The following is a 21,677-nucleotide window of genomic DNA, read 5'->3' on the forward strand; positions in this document are numbered from 1 at the left end:
CTTCCTGCTTCCAGCCAACCATTCACAGAGAGGTGTTGGCATTGGGCCTAGGCAGCCCCTCAAGCATACGCAGGTGTAGATCACAAGTTCTTCTGTTGGTACAGCCCTTTCGTTCTACTCTGAGGGCCTGAGGGAGTAAACAGATGCTGAGAAGGGCCTTTCTTGGTTTTGAACCTGGCCTTCTGACCTGCAAGGAAGTGTGTTTGTGACCACCCCTCAGTGTGTGTGCGCCTCTGTAGCTAGGGCAGAGGATGAAGTGCCTTCCTCTCGTGCTTCCAAGTTGACCGTTTTGGTCATGAGGAAAGAAGAGGGATCCAGGAGAGTGCTGCGTCAGGGAAGAAGAAATTGGAAGCAGACCAACCAGGGAAGGGATCTTCTGTGCATAGACATATTTTCCTAGCATCTTTCTCATCTGCACCCACTCTTCATAATCTACCCTACAGATTTCTAGTAGAATGCCTTGTTTGATCTTGCAGTTGACATGTAGCAAAATCAGTGTCCTAAAAGTCTGTATGTTTATGGTAAAGAAGTAACTGTGGGGCTTCCCTGGTGGCGCAGTGGTTGAGAATCCACCTGCCGATGCAGGGGACGCGGGTTCGTGCCCCAGTCCGGGAAGATCCCACATGCCGCGGAGCGGCTGGGCCCGTGAGCCATGGCCGCTGAGCCTGCGCTTCCGGAGCCTGCGCTCCTCAATGGGAGAGGCCACAACAGTGTGAGGCCTGCATACCGGAAAAAAAAAAAAAAAAAAAAAAAAGTAACTGTGTTTAAATATCACCCTTGGGACTTTTGAATACAGAAACAGAGAAGCAGGGGTCTGGCTGCCTCTTTGGGATGAATGGGCTGATGTCAGGCATTTGAACTTTAAAAAATTAGCTGCTGGACACTGAAACACTTTTATTTTCCAAGTCGTGTGTTTTGAAATTTAATTGTGTTTTATGTAATTTAATGAGTGTCAGTTCTGCCAAATATAAAACCTTTCATGATAGGAAAAAAAAATATGAATATATGTGAGGTTTCCTTGGTCATTTTACTGTTTGACTGTAATTCATGGTATTAGAAAAATATGTTTTATTTTTGCTAAGTTGCTCTACCATCTGCCATTTTTTTTCATAGTAACCCAGTCTAAAGTTGGTGAAACCAAGCCAAAGTGATTTTGTACTATCAGTGTGAAAATGAGAGCTAAAATGTATTTCCAGTTATTGGCTCATTCTTAATTCATGAATATTACATTTCTTCTGATAAGTCATTCTGGGTCAGATAATATGAAATCAGATTGTCTTTACTGAAACCTAATAATCTGTTGTGTTGGGAATAGTTAAAATCTGTCCTGATTATTTGTCTCAAGCATCAGATACAGTTTTTTAGAAACAGATCAGAAAAGAAAATGAAAATAAGTGAGGTGAAATTTAACCTAAAAGTTTACTAATGTATCATATTTGAGAGTTTTAAAAATGAAATTATGTATATATTACAAAGCAGCTTAACTTATTGGCTATTTGTTCTTCTCCCCATTTAACAGAAGAAGGCATTCTCTATTTTTTCTTTTAATGTCACACATTCATCCTCTATGACCACTCTGTAAATTCAAAGCAATGGCAACATTTAAATAACATCAATCACTTAACTAAGGTTGACAGGTATAAAAATGAGCTATGAACTTTGTGAGACTCATAATACTATTTAAATGCAAAGTACTTTTGTAATTGAACATCCATGTGGATTCAGCACCACATCTTGAAATCTTGACATCACCGGTTGACTTTTAAGAATTGCCCCCAGACCAAGTAGCTAAACAGATCCTGGGAAAGTTGATTCTGTTTCAGACAGACACTCTTCTTGAACCAAAGGCGAGGGTCACTTACGATGAGGGCTCTCAATTGTGAACAGAGCCAAACCGCACAATAACCTGGTCGTGGTCTGGTGCAAACAGGCTGGAATCATTTGCATATAGGGTGTTAAAAAATTAACAGACAAGACCATGGAGCTATGGACACTGGCACTGCACTGCTGCCTAACTGGTAGGGAATTGTGTGCGCCCATATTAAGCTGTAGTGTCTAACAGTCCAGAGACAAAAATGATCACAGGTCATGAGCTAGATTTGGCTCCTTCTCCTGATAAACTTATTCTTCCACATGTGACCAGTCTCATGAATAAAGCCCTTTGTCTCTTCCCCTACCCGGGGCATGCTGTGCAGCATGCAAGATCTTAGTTCCCCCACCAGGGTTGTTCCCTTGCCCCCTGCAGTGAAAGTGCAGAGTCTTAACCACTGGACTGCCAGGGAAGTCCCAAGTCCTTTGTCTTTTTAGTGTGAACAGTATGGAAAGTGAACTGGATGAATTCTAACTGGTCTTGCTAGTGTTGATATTTTATGTAAAATAAAATACAGATTGACCTAGGAGCCTTAGTAACCATATGTCAGTAACTGACCTTTGTTGTAGGTAATCTGCGACTTTCATTTAACAGAGTAGAAAAGAATTGCATGCTATGGTGGAAGGCTGCTTGTAAAGCTCCAAGAAGTAGCCCAGGCTTGTAGGATGTGGTGCATGTCATCTCTCATCCCGAATTTCCCATACGGCCACATCCAGATTTCTTTTTTTGGTCTTGGTTTTGACACATTTTAAACATAATATCATTATCCTGAATTTTCCCTTCTAGTGGAAAAAATAGTAGAAACAGAAATACATCCTCTATAATAACAGACCTTCACTGAGTACTCACCACGTATAAGACACTGTGCTGGCAATCACGAGAGCACAGTGATATGTCCTTCATTTTATTAACATTTTGAGGGCTTATTCACTTTTATTAATAATTTTAAATTTTAATAATTTTATTATGTATATTATTATTTTATGAAATATGTACATGGTAATTTGTGTTTCTAGATATTTTAGATGGAAAACAACTGTTTGGCCTTATCTGAAAGGAAGAGTGAAACCAAATGGAGTGATTGTGTAGTGTAGGAAAATTTCCCTTAATGTTTTATATCTTGACATGGGTAGTAGTTAAATAGCTGTTCACTTTATAATAAATTTGTTAAACTGTTCATATATGTATGTTACATTCTTTTCTGGTGGTCCATTATAATTTACAATGAAAAAGGAGTGGTGACAAATGATTTCTTCAGCCTCAAAATTTCTCCTGGAGCAACGCCTGAAATTCCATTGTTATCAGTTAATTATTTTAGTTAATATTTGGCTCTTCCTTTTTCTCTTTAAAATGGAACTCTGGGACTTCCCTGGTGGCACAGTGGTTAAGAATCCGCCTGCTAATGCGGGAGACGTGGGTTCGATCCCTGGTCTGGGACGAACCCACATGCTGTGGAGCAGCTAAGCCTGTGCACCACAACTACTGAGCCTGCGCTCTAGAGCTCATGTGCCACAACTACTGAAGCCCATGCACTCTAGGGCCTGCGTGCCACAACTACTGAGCCCGTGTGCTGCAATCACTGAAGCCCACACACCTTGAGCCTGTGCTCTGCAACAACAGAAGCCACCACAATGAGAAGCCCGCATACTGCAGCGAAGTGTAGCCCCTGCTCACCACAACTAGAGAAAGCCTGTACAGCAACGAAGACCCAATGGAGCCAAAAAAATAAGGAACTATTCTTTGACTAATTAATACATGAAGACATGAGCCCTTTAGTGTGGTTGGTTTGTCAGATCACCTCTTCTCTCTAGTCCAAGAATCTGAGCTAATGTAGGAGGGATGGTTCTGGAAGGTAGGATGATGAGGGGAGGAAACATTTGGAAAAGGAAGGCAGTTAGTGGATGTCAGCAAAATGGAGTCAATAAACCTAGATGATGTATAACCATCTCTCTCACCTTTGCGGATTTCAGTAAGCAATATATAACCTAGCTTTACTTAATAGCTTAGGTTTCGTCTTAAATGGTAGCATTATAAAAAGAACCTCATTTAACATAATTAGCACAATGGTTAAAATACAGTGTTTTAAAAATATAGTTATTGGGACTTCCCTGGTAGAGCAGTGGTTAAGAATCCATCTGCCAATGCAGGCGACACGGGTTTGATCCCAGGTCTGGGAAGATCCCACATGCTGCGGAACAGCTAAGCCCGTGTGCCACAACTACTGAGCCTGCGCTCTAGAGCCTGCGAGCCACAACTACTGAGCCCACGTGCCGCAACTACTGAAGCCTGTGCGCCTAGAGCCCGTGCTCTGCAACAATAGAAAAGCCACCACAGTGAGAAGCCTGCGCACCACAAAGAAGGGTGGCCTCCGCTCGCTGCAACTAGAGACAAGCCCACGCGCAGCAACGAAGACCCAACACAGCCGAAAATAAAATAAAATTAAATTTAAAAAGTAGTTATTACTTTTAAGTGCACATTTAGTAACATAAAGCTAATAAGTATTGCCTAATTAGGGCTTTTTAAGAGCCATATGTTCGTGAATAGAAAAAAGTAATTTTTAGTTAGGATATGAATAGTATATGAATGGATACTTCAGAAGTGCTCCCATTGAATTAAGGCTTGTAAGTAGCTTTTCTCCTTATAGTCTGTTTTCCTAGTAGGGCTTTTACACCATAGGCTTGTCCAGTTCACATAGCTATAGAGGAGGAAAATACATATAAACAGATTTTTTGGTTAGTAGTACACTGTTTTGAATATAAAAGAACCATAAATTAAATTGTATTACCCTATCTAGTTATGATGTGTATATGAGTTATATGACTAACATACATACCATTTTATGTTAGTAAAATAGTCTTGTCAGTCGAACAGTTTATTTTGAAGAAGCCTGGCTATGGTGTTTGTGAGTGTCTCAGAGAGAGCTTATGTGTGATTTTTTTCCTGAAATTCTTTGGGAAAACCATAGAGCTAGTGTTTGATGTCAAGAATTATGATTTAGATATTGTGAATAACCCAATGTTGGTTTCTGTAAGAAAAAAACGTATACATATATAGTTTGAAATTTTTCTATTTTAAGATAGTGCTCAGTTTTTGATCTACCTGTTTATTAAGTTTTTGGACGCTTCGGAAGGAAACCAGGTAAAAGTGATCAGGCAGCCTCACTTTCCCCAAGGTTGTTAGACTAAGACTGCTCAACAATATTATGGTTACCAGGCAGGAGAGGGAGGGATTGGGAGATTGGGATTGACATATACACATTACTATATATAAAATAGATAACTAATAAGGACCTACTGTATAGCACAGGGAACTCTACTCAGTGCTCTGTAATGAAAGAGTAGATATGTGTATATGTATAACTGATTCACTTTGCTGTACAGCAGAAAGTAACACAATATTGTAAATCAACTACACTCCAACAAAAAATAAACAAGCAGGGCTTCCCTGGTGGTGCAGTGGTTGAGAATCCGCCTGCCGATGCAGGAGACACGGGTTCGTGCCCTGGTCCGGGAAGATCCCACGTGCCGCGGAGTGGCTGGGCCCGTGAGCCATGGCCGCTGAGCCTGCACGTCCGGAGCCTGTGCTCCGCAATGGGAGAGGCCACAGCAGTGAGAGGCCCGTGTACCGCAAAAAAAAAAAAAAATAAATTAAATAAAAAAAAAAAATAAACAAGCAAAAAAACAAAAAGAAAAGACTGCTCAGTCTAAAGAGATGAGACTTGGAGCAAACCCAGGCTTATCCACAAGCCAGTTGTGCAGGGATTCAGTTAACAGTGACGCTCACCTTCACTCAGTGTTTCTTCCACTGCTCTTATTGCCACTGGGCATTTGGGCCTTGGTCTCCCTGCTGTGCCCTCCGCCCCCTGCCGTAACCCCCAGCCTGGGAAATAGCCTTGGGTACGTGAAGGTCCCTTGCAGTATAAATTAGTAATACCTGCTGAAAACAATACCGCATTTTAAAAACATGTATTCAAAACAAAAATATTGATGTTGGGGTAATTCTGTCTGGGGCACAAATGAATTAATCCCTCCTGCCACTGTCCCAGGGCCATACCACATGGAATTCCAGTTTTGAGAAGCAGCTCCATCTCAAATCTGTACCTGCAATTTTGGGAATCTGCCTAGGTGATTTTTATTAAGGGTTATGGCAAAATAGACAGTGACTGGCCACTCTGATGTCTGATAGCACATGGGGTTGTTCACGGGAGTTGGTTGTGTTTCACTTATTATGCCTGGTGAAATTTCCCGTAGATCTCAATGTTATTGTTTTCTAATGCCTGGATTCTGAATGTTGTTCCCACATGAGCGTACCTTTAATGCCACATATCTTCAGTTTCACCTTTTCATTTCAGGGTTCCAAAATAGGAACAAAATGCAGATATTGAATCCATGTCAAATTCCTTGTAATAGTAGTTTTTGGAGCTCTTATTTGAAACCACTGTTTTCTTTCAGTGTTCAAGGTGTATGCCTTAATGTTTATCATTCCTGATGAATAGCCAAACCTGCCTCCATGTGTTCTGGAGGGAATGGCCAACTTTGGGGTGCTCACTTGTTTCTCTTGTTGTCTTTCAGTGTTGGTTGCCCTTGAGAGAGAATTTTTCTCTTAGGTGGCTATTAAGTATTCTTCTCATTGGACATTCTTTTTTTTTAAAAAATTTATTTATTTATTTATTGTGGCTGCTCCAGGTCTTAGTTGCAGCATGAGAACTCTTAGTTGTGGCATGCATGCGGGATCTAGTTCCCGGACCAGGGATCGAACCCGGGCCCCCTGCCTTGGGAGCACGGAGTCCTACCCACAGGACCACCAGGGAAGTCCGCTCATGGGACATTCTTTTCACTTCGAAAGAGTCTGTTTCTCCCAGCAGACCCCTAATTTAGACTGATTTTTGAGGATGAGGTACAGGTGGTCATGGAAGGCTGTGTATTGTGGTGGCTTAGAGCTAAGACTCAGGAGCCGGACTGCTGGGTTTTAAAGCTGCTCCCCACACCCCCACACTCATGAGCTGTGGGACCTTGGCAAAGTCCTGTTTTTCTTATCTTTAAAAATGGGGATAATATTAGTATCTACCTTAAAGGATTATTTTGAGGATTATATGAGTAAATAGACCCGGAAGTACTTGGGGCAGCACCCAACACATGGTTAAGTGCTCAGTAAATATTAGTTCTTATTAGTATTACAAACTCACCTCACGACTCAAAAACCGTTAGGAGTGATTACTCTTTGGATTGAAGGACCTGATCCATGGACATACAAGATGCCTTTCTGGGCTTTCCTGGTGGCGCAGTGGTTGAGAATCTGCCTGCCAATGCAGGGGACGCGGATTCATGCCCCGGTCCGGGAAGATCCCACATGCCGCGGAGCAACCAAGCCCGTGAGCCACAATTACCGAGCCTACGCATCGGGAGCCTGTGCTCCGCAACCAAGAGAGGCCGCGATGGTGAGAGGCCCGCACACCGCGATGAAGAGTGGCCCCCGCTTGCCACAACTAGAGAAAGCCCTTGCACAGAAACGAAGACCCAACACAGCCAAAAAAAAAAAAAAAAAAAAAAGGCCTTTCTGAGGAAGACACACCTGCCTACCACATGGTTAATTAAACAAGGGCTTCGGACATCCCCTCCCTGGTTTCCCCTGTACATCCCAGAGTGAGGGGCACGCCGCTAGAGAAAAAGAAGACTCCTCATCAGTGCTGCACATCTCACCCCTGCAGGCTTATCTGCCTCCCTCCCAAAAATGGGATCCAGACTTCCTGGATGGGCCCATCTGCTGCACTTTATTTGGATCATGATTTCCAACATTGGGTCTGCCGGGGGCTTTCTCTGCTGGTTCATCTAGCATGTATGCAAATCTGCGGAATAACAGCTTTTAAAAAGTCAGTTTTAGGGGCTTCCCTGGTGGCGCAGTGGTTGGGAGTCCGCCTGCCAATGCAGGGGACACGGGTTCGTGCCCCGGTCCGGGAAGATCCCACATGCCGTGGAGTGGCATACCGAAAATAAATAAAGTGTACAACTCTGATTTAAAAAAAAAAAAAAAAAAGTCAGTTTTAGACTTTAAGGGATATTTACATTAAAAAACACATTTGAAAACTTTTTTTAATGTGAGTGATACAATTCATGTCTGTATTACTCTGGTTTTGCCATTTGCATTATGAGTTGGAATATTTTCAGGTTCGAAATATTTTGGGTAGGTTTGATTGAGAATGAGGGTTGTCATGGCATGCCAAGAAACAGTAACTTTTTCAAAATGTAGTTATCAAGGACCGATTGGAATGGCTTACATTCCCATATAATAGTACTAAGTATCTTAGATTCTTATTTTAACAGTTGATGTGGGGACTTTTTTAACTCTTAAAGTCTCAAAAGGTACCATTTTAAAGTGATGCCATAACCTAGACCCCTTTGGACATTGTTATGTTGAGGGCTTAGTACATTTCAGAAAATAGTAACTCAGATTTATTGGGCAATTCATTATGTATTTGGAATTAAAATTTATCAGTACAATGTGCCATGACATCCCTAAAGTTACATTTTAAAATATTTTTTTGCTTTTTTATGTTTTTCTGACCACTATCTCCTTTCTTTTTTTCTCCACTCTCTCTTTCTTTCCCCTCTTTGCTACTAGGATCAGACAGCGTAAATCGGGTAACTGCAAACATGGAAAATGGAGAAAATGAAGGAGCAACTAAAATTATCGCACCTTCACCAATAAAAAGGTCAGTCAGTTAACTGAAAGGACACAGCACTATACGCTGTCACAGAAATGCTTTTTTTCTGTTGGCAAAGTTAAGAATCTTTTCACTCTGATAATTAACTAGTACTTTTGATGAAAAAACTCTGTGGGCCAAAGAATACTTTAAAATGCCAGTGAAATATAAAACATCAGGATATGTCCCTCTCATTTGAAGGAAATGCTCTTGCTGTCATAGCATGATGAAGTCACAGATAGTGTGTGGTCTGCCTTCTCTGAGCAGAGTGAAAATTCCATGGGATTTTTTAAATGGCATGATACAATGGACTAACTCAGAGGGACCTGGGAAGTAAAGTAGATCATATTCACGTTCAATGTACTGCATTCATTACAGCGATGCATTGAACTGTGGCCCTAGAAAGAGGGTTTATAGCATTTAGAGGTGCAGGGTTTCAGAAGGCAGTGATTGCATATGTATAAAGAGTCGTCATGGTCCTCTGCACCAATTTTCCCAGCAGCCTCCCCCAGCGGAAAGACCTTCTCTTAATATATTACGTGGATTGTTTCCCTGAAAGATCAGCCTTGTTCTCTGTTAGGATGCTGTTTCAGCATCACTTTTTCCTATCTCAAATTATGTTCATGGAACAGGATGTTACACATACAATAAGTAGCTTTCATCAGCTCACTTCCTCTATAGAGATTGCTCCACATGCATCATGGAGAAGTCCAAGCAGTCAGAAATACATGACCTTGAGAGGCTTCTTAGATCATCTACTCCATCTTTCATTAGTAAATACTGGTGTTTTCATTCAACTGGGTTGTTGTTGTTACTTGGAGGGATATAGTTTATGATTTCTTAGCAAAATAATTCTAAGTTATGAAATTTCTCAGAGCTGCAGGGTGTCCCCAGGGTTTTGCCATCATTTTGTTTTGTTTAGTTATAGGACGCTCTCTGTACAGGTTTTCTTTTTGGAATGACAAGTTCTTTGCTTTTGCCTACACTTTCGTTTACTGTGCTTCCCTTAGTCAGCCTCATGGCTGTGGCTAGTGAGTCATCTTAATCTGTATGTACAGGATATGCTTATGGTAAGTCCAACATAAGAACAGTAATCTTGCATGAAATTCAGATCCCAAGCCTTTTTAGAATGTACAGGAGTTCAGTCCCCTCTGTAACTGCATTCTTGCCGATAGGACTAATACCTGTAGGGCTGCCAAATTTTCCCACTCAAGCTCCAGATGAGAAACAGCTCAGTCAGTGAATGCAATTAATTTGCCCCCCAGGATTTCATTATTCTTTTACTGCTCTCTCAATTTCCCTTTCATCTCCCTACTGCATTTCTCAATCTCCCTTTTCTCTTTTCTTTCTGATTTATTAAACACACTTAAACTCTCTACTGTTGTATTAAATCTACCATATTTATTACTTTTCCTCATTTCAAAAGTAAGGTTTTACTTTAGAAATTTGATCTTCCAAATATTTTGTAACCTTTATAAGAAAAATATATTGCTCATATATAAGTAAAACATACCTACTGTCTACTAATGCTCTGTTATGTGCCTTTTTTAGGCTTATGTTATATTCCTATATGAATATAGTATGCTAGGGTACAAGTTTATTTTCATTTTTTGAAATGACCTTGTTATTTTCTCTCTCTTCTTTCTTGACTGTTACAAAGAACTCTGCTATGACCATATTCCAGTACTATTAAATAGAGGATTCCTCAAAAAGCCAGGGTTAAAAGTGGATTAAGAGTTAAGTAGATCTTTTTCTGAAGTGGAGTCTCCCAGGGAAGTGAGAGGTGATACACCTCCCCTATTTCCCTGGTGACGGAAGAGTTCTGATGCATCCTTTCCTCGTGTCTCCCATGTGTTTCTAAAACAATTGGTTGGAATTGAATAACAACTCAGTTATATTTATGTTCTTAGGGCAGAAAGATAATACTAGGTCAGGAAATAGCATTTGAAAGTCATTCTGATTTGGAAGGATGAAGCCAAAATATGGCAGAAGCTGGGAGCAGAGAAACTCAGTTCGGGTAGCCTGAACCTGCCCAGAGCTGACCAGCCTGCATAGATTCAGACCCAAGGCCAAAGCCAGCAGTCTCTGACCACTGCTGAAAAGAGGGAGACAGCTTCATGGGCCCAGATACCCAACTTTCCTTTCTCAAAAGCCTTCTTTTCTTGGCTTGCTGGTGCCCTTTTTTCCTATCCTGCAGGTGGACTCTTTAGAAAGGTTCTTAACAATTGATGACTTGGCATTTGGTTGACATAAAGAAGTAAAACTAGAAAGAAAGAAGGGGAAAAGAGACCCCCAAAGTACTGCTGGAAACAAGTATTTTTTTAAAATTAAGGTAGCCACTTTATATTCTTTCTGGAATGAGTCACAGGTATAAATAAAAACACATTTTAAAACATTTGTTAAATAATTTTACTGAAGAAATAAGTATGTGAGTTAATTTCCTTTTATTTTCTAGCTAATTTACTTTCTACACTCTTTTTATTTTTTAATTAAAGCTTTAAGAAAGCAAAGAATGAAAACAGCCCTGTTACTCAAAGAAGCAAATCTCATGCACCGTGGGAAGAAAATGGCCCCCAGAGGTAAAGAGAATCATTGTTTTTATAAAGGAGAACTGTATAAAAGGGCTTAGCAATTGCAGCTTGTTAAATAATGGAATCCAACTGCTTTGTGGCTGGTGATGACTGACTGTGTTCAAGTCAGTCAGATTCCTAAATCTGTGTGACCGAGAACTTCTGAAGTAGAGGTCAACAGGATGTGTCCTAACATGAAACTTTCTTCTGGAAAGACAGAAAGGAAAATTTGTATATACTAAGAAACTGCCTGAAAGGGCATTAAGATGGCTTGGTGGTCATTCAAATATGCAAAATGACATATTAGTGGTAATTTTCCCAATTTCGTAGTTCTTATAAAAACTTGAGTTGAAAACTATAGCTCATGAATAGTGCTTCTAGTAGACCTTTATTCCTAGAAATATAGAAATTTTAGTTTCTTTTGTTCACAACTACCATACCAGGAACAGACCTGCATCAAAACTTACTGGCCATATAGTTACAGTGGTTCCAGGTCTGACCACACAGTGGTTCAGATTCTAGCTCTGCCTCTTTCCTAGCTACTTTACTTGGCTGCTTAATTAAACATTCCGTATTTCTGTTTTCTTTTCTGTTAAATAGGCCTAATAATTGTACTTTGGTGATTAGGGTTGATCTGGAGAAAAGCTGAGAGAACAAATATAAAGCCCTCAGCTCAGGCAGCACCTGGCATGTCATAGGTTCATCATAAGTACAGATTGTTGTTGTTATTGCCACCATTTGTGTGTGTTGATTTCTTACTGTTGAAGGCCAGTGAGGCAAACCTGTTCCTGCCAAATGAAGATTTTTATGATTTGTTTACTTCTCTTTCAAGAAATCTTGTCAGCAAAGAGAACCATGTGCCCATGATCCAGTTTTCCCCTGGAAGTAACAAGTGTGCAGTCATGAACACTTCCCTAGATCCAGGTTAGGGTGTTGCCCCTCCAGGCCCTCTGCGGACATCATTGACCTTTCCTCTTTCACTCCAGTGGACTCTACAACTCCCCGAACGACCGCACGAAATCTCCCAAGTTCCCCTACGCGCGCCGCCGAAACCCCTCGTGTGGGAGCGACCATGACTCTGTACAGCCCACCAGGAGGAGGTAAGCTGAACGACCCTTGGTTTTAAATTCCCTACAGAAGCTCTGGATCCCAGCCACATTTTAATCACAGGTTACCCTCATAGTATCATGATTGTTTGTCTACCCATGGTAACAGAAAGCTTATGTTTTGGGGTTTGTTTTTTTTTTAAACATCTTTATTAGAGTATAATTGCTTCACAATAAGGATATATGTTTATGCTTTGTTTTTAATTGAGATAAAATAAGCTAGGGGTCCTGAAGCATTTCTCTTAAACAGCCAGAGTTTCAGAGAATAATTTCATAAAATACTGATGGGAACTTGCTTTCTGTATTGTAGTTAAGACTAAATTTTAAAAAATGTATATAATGTATTTTGAGAATAGATATTATATAGTATATATAATATGTAGTATATATAATATATATTGTATTAATGATACATATTAATATATAAAAGATTTAAGTGCTTTGATCTGAGAAGATAGGATTATGTTTAGAGAGAAATGTCTTAGTTGAGACTGAGTGCTTTGCTCTCAGGACTGATATTGTTGCTTAAACTTGAGTAAAACCCCTTTCAAAGAACAGAGGAAATGAATCCTGTTACATTTTACCCAGCAGGTCACATTGTTTGTGTGATTATACTTGCGTGTGTGTACTTAATTTAAAAAAATTCATATCTAGCAGTTTTGGACTGTCTCTGCAAAGCAGCCTGGGTAATATGACAGGTCCAAGAGAGGAAGACCTAGAAATCACTTACCAGAGAAACTCATTTCATTTCTACCTGATGGGGACTGTGTTTTACTTTGGGTACCTACATAAATGGTATTTTATAAGTGACTTATAATTATGAGAAGTTCAGGTCATGTTTTCAGATAACTGTCAAAGTTCTTTTTGTATACACTGTAGATTTAGAAAGCAGAAGCCCTTCTCTTTTCTCTGCCCTTGTTCCTACTCACTTGCTGGTCCATCCCTGTTTGATGTCTTCTATTTCTGCCAGTTTCCCAGAGTCTTCTTCCCCAGCTTTCTCAAACCAGGTCCAATAGCTGGCATTTACCATGTTCCAAGTACTGAGCAGATTACTTGCCATGTGTTATTTAATCCTTATGATACCCCTATGGAAATTGGCATATGTATCATTCAGTCACTAGGCCATTCCAGCAGAGAGGGATTAATGCAGGGATTGGTACACAAATGTGAGCAGGACTGAAGGAGCAAAAGGCAGAGAGTGGTGCATGTCTGCGACCTGGACACTGTGCGGCCAGGAGTAAGAGGAGAGACGGGGGTGTCACCCAGAGAGTCAGGGCTGCTTCCGCCTTTCAGCTGGCCCTCGGGTGCCTGTACTTGCTGCTGGCCCTGCCGGGGGCTCCGCCACTGTAGGAGTGACTCTTGCTGCCACTGCTAGAGGTACCACCGCCATAGCTAACACTGTGGAACCCCCAGTTGTAAGGAGTGCAACAGTGGGTGCCACGGGTGCTGCCGGAAGCAAAATCATTTGCCCTTTCCTCTTGCCTTCAAATCTCTCCTGAGTGCCTAAGTGGCAAAGGAATCCAGGGAGATGTGATATTAAGGCCTCCAGTCTTGGCAATACAGGGGAGATTAACGGTGGGTCCATATGGGACTGAGAACCGATGGAAAAATCTCTGGCCCAGCATTATTATCTCACTTTTACAGATGAGAAAACAGGCTTGGGGAGAAAATGGTAGCTGTTCCTTGTGGGTAACTGTTCCAGTCTAGAAGTGGATCCAGGTCTGTCCATCTGAAAAAGGCAGGGATAATGAGTCATCACTTAAGGCAGAGGAATAGATTTTCTGCCCTCCTTCCCTGCCAACAATTGGTTTATCTTGGACAACACTTAAAACCAAGGCAACGTCACTGGGAAACACTTTAAGGTGTATTTGTGTGTATATATGTGTTGAGAGGATGTGGATAGTGGGAACTGCTAAATATATTAAGAATTTGGCACTGTTTGATTGTTAAATAGATAGGTTTATATAGTTTTTCATCCTAAATTATTAGTGTACTTTTTCAGCATTCCCTGAATAAAATAATTACACACATTGAGCAGATGGTCATTTTTATTTTAATATGCTTGAAAATGAATTTATCAAGTTTTTACATTATTTATCAAAATTTACATGTTTTCGCTGAACTAATTGCTTGAAATAGTCGGGAGCACACATATTCCCAAATCCAGACTTAATGACTTTTATACTGAGATACGTTTTCTGCTGGCTTCCTGTGAAATACAGAGAAGTAATTGTGGTGCGTGGACAGAGGATCCTTTCATTGGCACCATCCAGAGGAAAGGCTTTTGATTTTATAGAGAGTCTTTTTGTCTGAGCATCAGGGCCTCTGTCTGGTTCTGTGTGGTAGTTGAAAGGTCTCTTATTGGGCATGTGTGTTTTGAGGAGACTAGACATTGCTGCATGTTGCTATAAAGAGCTAGAGCTCATTCTTTGTTTCTTTCCACTCTAAATGCCCTATAATTGCCCTGTCCTTCTCAGTCTTGTTTTATCTTCACACATATTTACCTTGCCCTTGGGCACAAATCCCTGCATAGCTGGATAAACTCTGACATTTAAAACCGAGATTTGTCACCAGCATGGAGAAATCTCAAGGATTTAAATTTAATAATAGAAAATTCTATTTTGCAGTGCATGGCCAGGATAACATGTTTTGCAAAACATATCAAAATTTCTTATTTTGCCAGTTGTTTGTCATTAAATGGATAAATCTATCAAATTCTGGCTGAGTCTAGAACACTGATCCTTAACCTCTTTGGGTGATAAAACTCTGAGAATCTGATGAAATGTTGGATTCATTCCAGAGGAGGAAAAAGTACTTAATTAAATACACATAAAATTTTCATAGACTTTTTCAAGGTTCATGGAGACCCTGAAGCCTGCTTGTTTAAGCAGTCCTGTTCTAGAAGAAGAAGGCTAGCATACTTCCTGGCCAGTACAAGTTATTTTCACCCCTATCCATTTTCACACTCAGAAATGTAATTAGTGCCTACTTTATGCCAGGCACTGTGTTAAACAGCACTAGAGAAAGTCCCTGCCCTTTGGGAGCTTACAATTTGGGGAAGAAATACACGAATCACACAAATGCCTATGCAGTTATAACTTTTCTATGTCCTTGAGTGGGGAGTTAATAGGGTGCTTAGAGGGATTTATAAGAACTTGTTATTGTAACCTAACATGTCTCCAGAAAAGTACATATATCACAGGTATAACAGCTTGATAAATTTTAACAAACCAAACACTTGTGTAACCAGCACCAATAGGGGAAGTTTTACTGAGTCCTTGAGTCAAGGAGGTCTGGGAAGTGTTCCCTGAGGTTGGATTCTTGAGCTGGGTGCTGAGACCAGAGCAGGCAAGGAGAGGAAAGATCATTCCAGGAACAGGGACAACATATTCAGGGGCCTTGGGATGGAACAGAGTGGGGAGCATTCGTAAAAAGGCTGAAAAGCCAGTGTTGCTCAAGCCCTGAGTGAATAGAAATGTGTTGGAAATGAGCCCAGAGAGAGAGATGAGGCCAGATCTCAAAGGACACCTGGACTTCGTTGAGGATTTTGGTCATTAGACCAGTGGTTTTTCTAAGGGGGTGATACCACAGTTGCATTTGTATTGGGTAAAGATGATCCTTACTGTCCTGTGGAGAAAAGGTGGAAGAAGGTAGTAGGGGAAATAGACCAGGCAGCATATGAGTCCTGGCAAGAGAGAATGGGAGCTTTCGCCAAGGTGGTGATGTGGAGATATAAGGAAGTGAATGGTTTTGAGACCCTGTAGGAGGTAAAAGCAGTGAGACTAGAAGGACCAAAATGAGGGATGAAGGAATGACAGATGTCAAGAATGAGTCTGGGCTTGTGCAATTTCATGGATTGAGGTATGATGCACTGAAATAAGAACCACCTGGACATTACAGGCTCAAAAAGGATAGCTCTGAGTTTGGTTGTTGATAAGTTGAATTTGTGGTACCTTTGAGAAGTCCACGTGTGGGATTTACATGGATTGTTGGATATAAGTCAGGAGCTAGATTAGCCATCTTGACTGAAATATAGATTTCTCGTAGGTGTTAGTTGAAATATGAAATAGAACTGAGGCTGTCTAGATAGACAGTATGGATAGAATGCAAAGACAAAGCCAGTGATAGAGCTGTGAGAAACTTTAGCATTTATTTGCTTTAGTTGAAGAGGATTAATTTGTAAAAGAGTTAGAGAAATTGTGTCCATGTGAAAAATCAAGAGAGTGAAAAATCTGGTTACTAACTAGCTTCTGTCTCTCTTCATTACCAGACTGCTAGAAGCCAGGCTTATATCTCCTAGGCATGAGATTAGAAACTCTCACTGTAGGATATAGACAGATACTAGGGAAAAGGCCTACAGATAGCAGCTTTCAAAGGATCCTCCAATGAAATGGTTGAGACTACCCACTTTACTTAGCTCCACGTTGCAATGAGGCCATCAGTTAACATGCACTGCACCATCCAGAGGGTTCCAATCTTTTTGGTGCCTAATGCTTAAGTACAGAGAGAGCCATAATCACCTGGCACTTGAGGACAGCATCTCTTTGGAAAGACAGAGAGTGAACCAACAATTAGGAGTGCATGTGTGGGAACTCACAGGAAATAGAGACAATATAAGAAACAAAGAAAAATTTCTAAAAAAGTTTATTATCTTTAGAAAAGTAAAAACTGTGGTATTGAAAGGAAAGAGTGCATAACAGTTTTCAGATTTTAAATTCATGGGGTAGAGTTTTACATAATTAATAGAAGGTTTGGAAGATAAAGTTAAGGGAATCTTTCCCAAAGTAGAAGCAAAACAAAACAAAACAAATCTGTGGAAATAAGGATTAAAAATGATCAAACCTGGATATCAATCATTTGACTAATAAAATTTCTAAGGGAAAAAAGACAAAAATTGCAGGAGAAGAAACTTTTTTTTTTTTAACATCTTTATTGGAGTATAATTGTTTTACAATAGTGTGTTAGTTTTTCCTTTACAACAAACTGAATCAGTTATACATATACATATGTTCCCATATCTCTGGAGAAGAAACTATTAAAGAAATAGTAAATACAAAAAAAAAAAAAGAAATAGCACAAGAAAATATCCCAGAATGGAATGATTTAACTCTATAGAGAGAAGCCACTGAGTATTTGTCATACTAGATTGAAAAATTAGATCCATACCAAGATCATTAAATTTCAAAACATTATAGATTAAGAAAGATTTTTTAAAACTTGGTGTCGGGGAGGAAAATGGGAGAGAAAAGAAAGTCCATGCACAAATGGTGACAAATCAGAATCGTGGCATTGGGCTGCTTAACAGCAAATGCAGGGAAAGAAGATAATGAGGCATTGCCTTCAAAATGCTGAAGGAAGATTATTTTCAATTTAGGATTCTGTGCCCAGATAAACCATAATTATATGTGTAGAATAAAGACATTGTCAGAAATTTCAGCTCTCAAAACAACAAAAAAATAATGTACCTGCCACGCAGTTTTCTCTGTCAACAACTGGAAGTTCCACCGAAACCAAGACAAGAGGCCATGAGACCTGGAAATATGGGAACCATCAAACAGAAGCAAAAGGAATTCCCTGGTTCATGGTGAAGAGAGTTAATCAAAGTGACATTTGTGCAGCAGTACTAGACAGCAGGCTGTTCAGATATGAGCAGGAGGGTAGAGGGCTCCAGGAGGGATGTAAATGGAACTTGCAGATTATCTGAGTATCCGTGCATCTCAGGAGGAGCTTTGCAGTTTTCTCAGAGTTGCGATGAAGAGTCAGTGAGAAGCACAAGGAAAAAAACTAAGTAGCTGATAGGTATGTAGAAAACTAGGCAGTTATCGCTAAGAAAAACTTAAACCCATACAAGAATGGAATTGTGTTCCTGAAACACTGTTTAGATCATCTGTGAACAATACTTATATAATTGTGTTTACATATCAATGTTATGTTATTTGATATAATTATGTTAGGAAAATGGGAGAATGAAAGTCATGAATGTGGCATTAAAGAGCCACGTCTGCCCTGACTGGAGTGCAAAGGCACGTATAACAAAGGGTAAGGAAATGGAGACCAAAGGGCATAGGTACCTCTCTCAAGAAGTGTGGCTTTGAAGGAGAGAGGAGAGACTGGGCAGGAAATCATGGGTGATGTGGAGTCAAAGTAGGTGTGTGTATGTCTAAATAGGAGAGACTTGAGAATGTTGAAAAGCTGGTAAAAGAATTTGCTATGAGGACAAGTTGTGACCAATAGGAGGGTAGTTAATGACAGTCACTGAGTAGATAAGAGGTGATGGGACCCACACAGCACAGGTGAAGGGACTGACCTTTATTATAAGGACAGTTCCGTAAATAAGAGAAGGAGATGTTGGTCAGTTTTATTTTTGGTAACAGGAAGAGGAAAGAGTTCCCATCTGATGGCTGGCTGCTTTTCACTTTGGAAGGAGAACACAAAGTCATCTGCTGAAGCAGTAGTACTGTGGGTCAGAGGGTTGTGAGGTGAAAAGAGTTTGAAACTGCTTTATAGAAACTGAGAGTACTTAGATCAGAGAAAGGTGGTAGGATTGCTGGGTCATGTTGTAGACCTACTTGAGGTTATGCAAATGGATTTGTAGCGTAGCTAATATGCCCTTTTATGTAACTTCATCCAGCACTGCTTGGCCAGCTTTTGCCGGCTGGCTCAGAGAACCTGGAGAGTTGGATTCACCCATACTTGGGGTTTTGCCAAAAAAACTGAACAAAAAACAGAGTTGGAGGAAGTTTCAAGTACTGGAATACATGTTATTGAGATGATGGAAATCTGAGCTGAGTCAGGGAAGGAATGGAAAAAGGTGAGGAGCTGATGGAAAGTTGCAAGGTCTATTATAGACAGATGGTACTACTGAGGTCAAAGAAAGATAGAACGGAAGTCACTGAATAATCAATAATTGTAATACTAATAATAGCCAGCATTTATTGAGTGCTTACAGTGGGCCGGGTCCTACTCTGTGCATTTTAAATATATTAATTCATTTTATCCTCATAACAACCCTGTGTGGGAAGTACTTTTAAAAATGAGGCTCAGTAGAGAAGTAATTTGTTTAAATCACACAACTTAAAAATGGATGGGATGGGATTCACATTCAGGACTACACAGCCTGCATATTTAACCAGAGTGCCCCATCGAAGCTGTTTGAAGGTAAATAGGAAGTGGTATTCAGGAAGGAGAGGAAATTTCAGTCAGAGAGCAGAGTGTTTGCAGGTGGTTACAGATGATAAAGTCCGAAGTGTGACCATGATGGGGTTGCTGACTTGTAGTGAAGAGGTCTTTAGAGAAGATGACAAGGGACGTGGAGGCCAGGGTGTTGGAAAGGGCATTTGAGTGAGAGCTGATGTCAGATTATGGCAGAACTTGGCTTGGTTGATTGTGTTACTGAACTGGGTTTGTTTGCCCAACTTTGCAGCAAACCAAATGCTGAGATGCCGAGGTTGCTTCAGAGAAACAGTTTATTCACGAGACAGCCAAGCAAGGTGAAGGGAGAACAAATCTCAAATCTGCCTCCCTGAAGATAGGGCTTAGGACTATTCATGGGGTAAAGAGGCAGGGTGGTCTGAGGTGTGGGGAGAGGTGACTGGAGGTAAGAAGAGGGAGGTAATTGGTGGTCTGTGCAAATGTAGTTGAGCTTCATGGCTCTTCATAGGACACATATTCAAAAAATGGTGGAGTTAACATGTTCTGAGCGTGGAGGTTTTGGCCCTCTGACATCAGACGGTCATCCATCGGACACTCACGCAGCCCCAGTTGAATGGTGAGTGGTTTCAGCCAGTCTGAACTGGGCAAGAACTAATTCCAAGTTCCTGAAAAACAACTTAAGCAACCATTACTATTTTGACCCATATGTCAGAGGTGTTATGTATAAGGAAGCTGCGGGCATCTAGTTTAAAATCAATTGAAAGCACTTCCCTGGTGGCGCAGTGGCTAAGAATCCACCTGCCAATGCAGGGGACACGAGTTCGATCCCTGGTCCGGGAAGATCCCACATGCTGCGGAGCAGCTAAGCCCGTGCGCAACAACTACTGAGCCTGCGCTCTAGAGCCTGCGAGCCACAACTACTGAGCCCGTGTGCCACAACTACTGAAACCTGTGCTCCTAGAGCCCGTGCTCCACAACAAGAGAAGCCACTGCGCTGCAATGAAGAGTAGCCCCCGCTTGCTGCAACTAGAGAAAGTCTGTGTGCAGCAACAAAGATCCAATGCAGCCCACTCCCCCCGCCCCCACAAAAAAAAAAAAATAAGCATGTGAGGCAGGTTAGGTTTGGTGGGCCTAATTAGGTTAGCACTCGGTTTCACCTGCAGACCTAGGAACTACAGATGAACCCCTTCATTGGATGAATGGAACTTACCAGACATGTTGTACATAGTTATTTATGGTCTGTTTGTAGCCCCTGCTAGATTGCTGGCTTCTTGAGGCCAGTTGGTATTATGTTGCTGGGACCAGTTGTAGGGCTGAGCATATATGTGTGACTGACGTGTCTGGTGAATGGATGACTATGTAAGGGGTGTACGTTAACTGAAGTGAAACTCCTTTTGGTATGCTTTCCTTAGCCAATTGATAATTTTCTATTCTCCTTAATGTCTTCGTTTGTTTGTTTTCCATAGGAAAGCCCATAACAGTGGTGAGGACTCAGATCTAAAGCAGAGGAGGAGGTAAAGAAAACAAATTGGAAGGAGGGTCAAGGGAGAGGGAGGGGGCTTAGCAGATTAGCACAGCCCAGACCTGAGGCAGGAGTGGGGGAAATGTTTTGTTTTATTAGTGGCTGCTTTAAGAGTATTGTAATTTTTTTTTTTAACTTTGAAATATCAATTTTGGCTTCAACTCGTTCTCAGTCTTCCTTCCTTAACATCCTTAGGAATTTCTCTTTTTTTCTTTTTTCTGCTCCTTTTGTCTTAGAGGAGCTGTCTCAGTTATCTCTCTTTTTTTTTTTTTTTTTTTTTCTGGCCACACCGTGTGGTGGCATGCAGGATCTTAGTTCCCTGACCGGGGATCAAGCCCGTGCCCCCTGCAGTGGAAGCGTGGAGTCTCGACCACTGGACTGCCAGGGAATTCCCCCGGTTATCTCTTGCTACATTAAAACCACCCAGGGGCTTCCCTGGTGGCGCAGTGGTTGAGAATCCGCCTGCCGATGCAGGAGACACGGGTTCGTGCCCTGGTCCGGAAAGATCCCACATGCCGCGGAGCAACTAAGCCCGTGAGCCATGGCCGCTAGGCCTGCGCGTCCGGAGCCTGTGCTCCGCAACGGGAGAGGCCACAACAGTGAGAGGCCCGCATACCGCAAAAAAAAAAAATAAATAAAATAAAAAAATAAAATAAAATAAAATAAAAAAAAATAAAACCACCCAAAACTTGGTGGTTGAACATAACAACAACTATATATATCTTGTGTGATTCTGTTGATTGAACAGTTTGTTAAC

General features: G+C 41.0%; 1 protein-coding gene across 8 annotated transcripts in view; it reads left to right on the top strand.

Moving 5' to 3' along the window:
* The window catches only part of EPB41L4A (erythrocyte membrane protein band 4.1 like 4A), a 268,976-nt gene that overhangs the window by 209,945 nt on the left and 37,354 nt on the right, over positions 1-21,677 (top strand). For 5 of the 8 annotated variants that reach the window (XM_059062177.2, XM_067031456.1, XM_067031451.1 and 2 more), the window contains 4 exons: positions 8,489-8,579; positions 11,066-11,149; positions 12,127-12,240; positions 20,865-20,912. In XM_059062177.2, coding sequence (XP_058918160.1) covers positions 8,489-8,579; positions 11,066-11,149; positions 12,127-12,240; positions 20,865-20,912 — 337 coding nt within the window. The remainder of the gene's footprint in view (positions 1-8,488; positions 8,580-11,065; positions 11,150-12,126; positions 12,241-20,864; positions 20,913-21,677) is intronic. The other 3 variants (XM_067031457.1, XM_067031458.1, XM_067031453.1) reach the window with 1 other exon arrangement.

Source organism: Kogia breviceps, chromosome 4, assembly GCF_026419965.1.
Source record: "Kogia breviceps isolate mKogBre1 chromosome 4, mKogBre1 haplotype 1, whole genome shotgun sequence".
NCBI classification, from domain to species: domain Eukaryota; kingdom Metazoa; phylum Chordata; class Mammalia; order Artiodactyla; family Physeteridae; genus Kogia; species Kogia breviceps.